This window comes from Synchiropus splendidus, chromosome 1, assembly GCF_027744825.2.
Source record: "Synchiropus splendidus isolate RoL2022-P1 chromosome 1, RoL_Sspl_1.0, whole genome shotgun sequence".
NCBI classification, from domain to species: Eukaryota; Metazoa; Chordata; class Actinopteri; order Syngnathiformes; family Callionymidae; genus Synchiropus; species Synchiropus splendidus.
Genome location: NC_071334.1, coordinates 34917428 through 34923295, shown reverse-complemented (window position 1 = coordinate 34923295; position 5868 = coordinate 34917428). Strand labels below are relative to the sequence as shown.

Sequence of the window (5868 nt, the reverse complement as noted above, 5' to 3'; positions counted from 1 at the left end):
GGAAACGTCATCGAAAGCTTTCGTTGTGAGATTTCATTGGTTAGAAGACGATGACGCGCGTGTCATTCAAAGACTGTCGGAAAACTACTCACTGAACGACAAAACATCTTAAATCCTAACGAAACCTTATTATTTTGCATGATGAAAAATACATTGAAACAGTTCAACATTACAGTTTGTATTGAAGAGTCGATTGATGATATAGAATTATCAAATCTATCGTTGGACCAATCAACTGGGTTTTGATACTGTAATTTCCGGTGACTGTAAATGCTCCACTATTCAATTTGAGATAGGCGTTAGACGTGATGCTGCAGATGGGGTATTTGATTCAATTTCCTGGTTACATTAACGACTGTATACGATCAAACAAATAACTATAATGACTACAAATGCTGTGCATCGTGCTGCTCATGGTGATTGCTGTATTGAACTTGGATAGTACGACATTAATTAAGTATTAAATAAACACTACTTTGAGTTCCAGAAAATGCAACGTTTGTGTGAACACAAACCAACATTATTCTGTTTTCTTATTCATATGTATCAGTAGTCAGACCCTTGTTCACTGAGGCCATTATTTATACATGCTTCCACACTGTGATATCTACAACTGGGCTAAATATTGGCAGCATATTAGCTAATATTTACGATTATTCTCCACAAGAAATCATCTTGTAATGTGTTTTTCAGGGAAATCCATTACTTGCCGTCACTTTTATTATCTCCATGACATTGCACACCATGACATCATGCGGTCGTCTATACGTTTGTATGGTATAACATGCTCTTTCTATCACAATGTAAATCTCCGCCCTGGAGCGTTTTCTCCTCCATGACCTTTATCCCTGTTAACACCACCGTCTTTGTTCCTGGGGCGGTGGGATTTGTTAGGTACAAGACGTGTTCCTCGTGGCATCAATTATGCATAAATAATAATAACCTGCGACAACTGCTGATTTGCAATGACACTTTCATTACGACGACAGCAGACTATAACTCGCAGGTAGCCATTAGTTATTAATCCCTGGCCATGCCAGCTTTACTTTGTCATTTACCGCACAGTGCCTTTTTAAATATTCAGTAACTGCTGTACCTACATTTACTGTCTGTGATGTCTGCCCACAGGACGGATGTAGCCGGCGGCCAAAGATGACCTGGTTGTTATCAGCACTTCCCTCTTTGACGGCAAACGACAACCAAAAAAGTTTTCAAGTATCAGTTTGATCCCAGCGTGAGAAGAAGTGGGGTTTCGAAGTGTGGAAGCAGCACATGATGATGATGACTTGAGCAATGAGTGACTGAATGTATGTGAGGAACATTGGCGTTGGTGTGTGTTTGGCGTCTGATGTGGTATGAAGATCTGTGTGCATGGAAGTTATGGTGAGGGTGTCTGTTTAGAGGTGTGTGTCTAATGGTGAGTGTGTTAAATGTCTTTGCCCTGTACCACACAGCCTAGTATGTGTTTGCCATGGAATGATCTGTAAGAAGGTGTGTTTGGTTGTGTATGTATTTTGTAGTTGTGTGTGATTGTGTGTTTGCGATTAGGAATTGTTGTGTCCTCAGCTACGATGGATTGTGTCTGTGTGCATGTATTTGGTTTGCATCAAGAAGAAACAATGACATGACAAGCATGTGTGATGGATGCGCCACACATTGAAGTGTGTGAGCTTAATATCTTTGGAGATGGTGTGTTGCTGTCCTTTTCAATGTTGCTTTGTAGACAGCTAATTTAAGTTTTCCTGTTAGTCTCTCCGTCCCCCAAGTTTGACCACTCTCCTGTCTTGACTCATAGAAAGTGTCTGCGACAGATGGACAGCTGATCGGTGGGAACCAGACTGATTCCACCTGTGTACATGCGCAGCTGCGAGTCTCATTACTGCTCCATGTAAATCAGCGGACCGCTACTCAGCGAATCTTATTTTTGGATGGCTTTTCCCTGGAATAGCAACAACCTTTAAACTATTTTCACCACAAAGGTTCCCCTCATCGAGAAAGCCTGAGTCACTGTACGCACGCGTGGCACATTATTATGACCATTGGCGTGTTTCTATATTACGGTGTGAATCGCATTACTCTGCAAATGAGCAGAGTAATAACCGTTCACACCTGCCTTCAAACTTATGAATGAAGGCAAGGCGCTTTCTTAACTCCGAAATTCGTGTAGTGATATTTCAGACGTGAGGAAAACACATTTCGTCTTCTACCGTTCGAAGCAATTATATGAGAAACCTGATGGGGTCAGTAGTGAGCAAAGCGGTTTAACTCTTCATAAGTATGAAGAAAAATCTTTTAGTTTCGATCTAAACAAACCATTTTAAGCTCTTTAAATGTTATTTGACTTTAAAATCAACTCAATGATAACGCGCATGGCTCGCCATTCGCTTTCCCTAGCAAGGGCTGGAATAACATCAATGGTGCGTCACTCTCGTCGCCACATCAAACGTTGCATGGAAAGGGGGCATCATGTCGCTAACCATCCATCGTTAATCCATACTCGAACAGTCAGGTCCAAGTTCACCGGTTGCCACGATCCACTGACAGACTGTCTCCTAAATTCTATTGAGGTGAAAAACCATAATACAGTCTCATTGGGGAAAAACAAAACATGAAAAAGATCGATATTTATTATTTATTTAATATGTATCTGTTTTATATGAATCAACAAGAGGGAGCGACAGCAAACAGAATTACTTCAAAAAATATTTCTTAGTAGGACCCCGGGCACTGTAGCTAAGCGAGCAAAGATGCTCTACTTTTAGGAAGGGAGTGTGAAGCGATCATTTTAATGTATGTTTTTCAAGCGGATTGCCAAGACTAGCTCGTTACCATATTAGCTATGACAAAGTAAAAAATCTTCAACTTCAACATTTAACCAATAGAATAAATATTTTTGTATATTTATTGACTGAAATGTTTCAAGATATTGTTGTAATACAATTTTACATCGAATGCAACCTCCACAATTAGAACTATTCATATCCAGTTTGGATCGAATGATTAGTCAGTTTGACAATGAATAGTTTATTGAATACCTGAAGACTATGTATTTTGAGATGCAGTAATAATAATAATAATAATAATAATAATAATAATAATAATAATAATAATAATAATAATAATAATAATAATAGTAATAATAATAATAATAACAAACAATGTGTCTGGCAGGGTCAGAACCTTCTCCTGAGTCAAACTGGCTTCCTTTTACCCCTTCCCATGAGGATTAGTTAAATTTAGCGCTCGTCACCCCCCCTCTCTTTCTCTCCTCGCTCACACACACCCGCACGCACGCTCTTTCAGTGACACACACATCGCCATTTGCTGTTTGTGTAAAAGTGATTATCCAGACACAACTGCGAAACTGTTACCTTCACATGAGCCAAGCCGCAGAGAAACGATACGAGCCGTGATGTCATGGCAAATTAAAAGATGGCTGCCCCCCAGTCAGGGATCATTATCTAGAAAATATCCATAAATATCATTCTATTTACTCACTTTCTGTTCTATTCACTTCTTTTCGATGCGCCTAGAGTATTGTTCTTCAACTCATTCAATACGCTTTTCGACACGTTTTTTCCCATGAACATAAGGTAATTACCGTTTATTATTCTCATTATTATCTTTTTACGAATTTAAAATTATTGTCAGTTCAAATTAAACTGCTGCTGCTGCTGGTACTACTACTACTACTACTATTGTCCATATTATTATATTAAGAACAATTAGTATTTGTCCTTCCTACGTCTTAATCAAATAAGACTATCATACTTGCATTTGATATATTTTATTATAGTTTAAGCAACGATTATTTTTCAGAATTAATTGTATTAAATCTCACAAATGGAATTGTCATCAACTATTTCTAATTTTACCTTTTGTGTTGATAAAAATCAAAACAAACAAAACTAAATAGAATAACCACTCAAGGATTATTAAAAAAAGACAAAAATGTAGAATCATTCTTTTCTTATTTATTTACAACAACAACACATTTATAGCTACATATAGATAACATATATATTTAAAATTATTAACAGACAACTTATCAGGGCTTTTGTATGAAAAAATGTCCACTGGAGTTCCCGATACAAAAAAATGAGAAAATAATCATCACCGAAACGACGAGTAAAAGTCATACGTTATTTTTCTTTACAAATATTTACAAATATTACCTGTACAGAAATATCTCCTTTTTAAATCTCTGAGAGTCCAGTGCTGCCTTTTTGATTTGTTTCCCACAGTTTCAGTTTTAAAAAATGAGAGAGAGAGATAGAGATAGTTCTAAAGTCATTGTGAAGGCCATTTGGACACGGTCGACGCAGGCAAGACGTGTCCCGAGATGATATTTGAGGGGACGCTGAGGATGGGTGCGATGGCTGCCGAGGTCCGGGTCAGGCTGAGCGACTGGGCGCTGAGCAAGGCCGACTGGACGGTGACGGGAGGCCGCAGAAAGGCCTGCGCAGCCCCCGGTGTGGACGACGACGCGCTTGACACGCCGATGATGTTCTCTATGCTGAACGAGGGTCTGCTGGACGGTTCTGACTTGATCATGGACGCGGTGCTGAGGCTGCTGAGCTGAAGCTGCAGACTCGGACTCAGCTGGGAGTTGAAGGTTTTCCGGTTGAGCTCCGCGGAGGGCAGGAGCGGGACCCCGGGAGGCAGCATGGGTCCGACAGGGGGGATGTAGGGATACTGCAAAGCTGCGGGGTGCGAGTACGGGTGGATGCCGTAGTGCCGCCCGTACGGACCTCCGAGACTGTAGCCGAAACTCTGCATCATCAGCGCGGTCTGGTCCCTGAGCACGTCCGGCTGGACCCGCTTGAACCGCTTCCTCCGCCTGAGGAAGCTTCCGTTGTCGAACATGTCCTCAGATGCGGGGTCCAGGGTCCAGTAGTTGCCCTTGCCGGGGTTCCCGGGCTCCCGGGGGATTTTCACAAAGCAGTCATTGAGGGACAGGTTGTGCCGGATGGAGTTCTGCCACGCCGGGAACTTCTCCCGGTAGTACGGGAAGCGGTTGCTGATGAACTCGCAGATGCCACTGAGGGTCAGCTTCTTTTGGGGGCTCTGCAGGATCGCCATGGTGATGAGGGCGATGTAGGAGTAAGGGGGTTTCACCAGGCTACTCTTGGGCTTCTGGACTGACGCGGCGCCCTGCTCCTGACCCTCGCTGCCCGTCTTGCCGGGCTCGGGACTCCCGCCGCCGGACCGCATCATCATCATCTCCTCATCTTCATCCTCCTTCTCCTCCACCTCGATCTCGTCCTCGTCGTCCCCGCGGAGCTCGTGCATGATCCCGGGGCTCTCGCAGTCGCTGTGCTCCGCGCACTCGTCGTCTCCTTCACCGACCACGTCGATGTCCACGTCGTCCGCGGTGAGGACAGTTTGGCCGGACATGTCGCTGGCTCTCTCGGTGCCTCCAGACAGGGTCATCTCTTTCGCCCACTCTCAAAAAAGTTCAGTGTCGATCTTCCTCCAAAAACTTTCTCCCCGTGCCTCCGACAGGCCCGCGCACTGGAATCTCTCAGTTTATCCGAGTAGCGAGTGGAGATGACACATGCTTTTAAAAGGTCGGAGCTTTTAAAAGAGACTGTCTCACAGATTTACTTTTCCCACTATCAGATATACTATCACGGCGGGTCACGTGGAACGATGACGACACACGCCCCCTCCCACGGCGTCAGCCTGCTCAGGCTGCTCTGTGAAACCACGCAAACTGGACTCGTTCCGTGGATTTGTCAACAACGGGACGCCGGCAATGCTGCTGCTTTGGTCGCTGCTTTTCTTATCTTTCGTCCGTCACTGACCATTTAACGCGGTCAGCAGCGGGAGGAGGAGGGTGAGAGAAAACGGCGTGACTGAACGTTT

The 5868-nt window shown here is 43.5% G+C and overlaps 1 protein-coding gene across 1 annotated transcript; it reads right to left on the bottom strand.

Annotated features, from left to right (window-relative positions):
- Positions 1-4180: 4180 nt before the first annotated feature.
- foxd3 (forkhead box D3) lies at positions 4181-5486 on the bottom strand. Its single transcript, XM_053844908.1, has one exon. It carries the CDS (start codon positions 5431-5433, stop codon positions 4291-4293), a length of 1143 nt encoding a protein of 380 aa, XP_053700883.1. The 5' UTR covers positions 5434-5486; the 3' UTR covers positions 4181-4290.
- Positions 5487-5868: the final 382 nt, after the last annotated feature.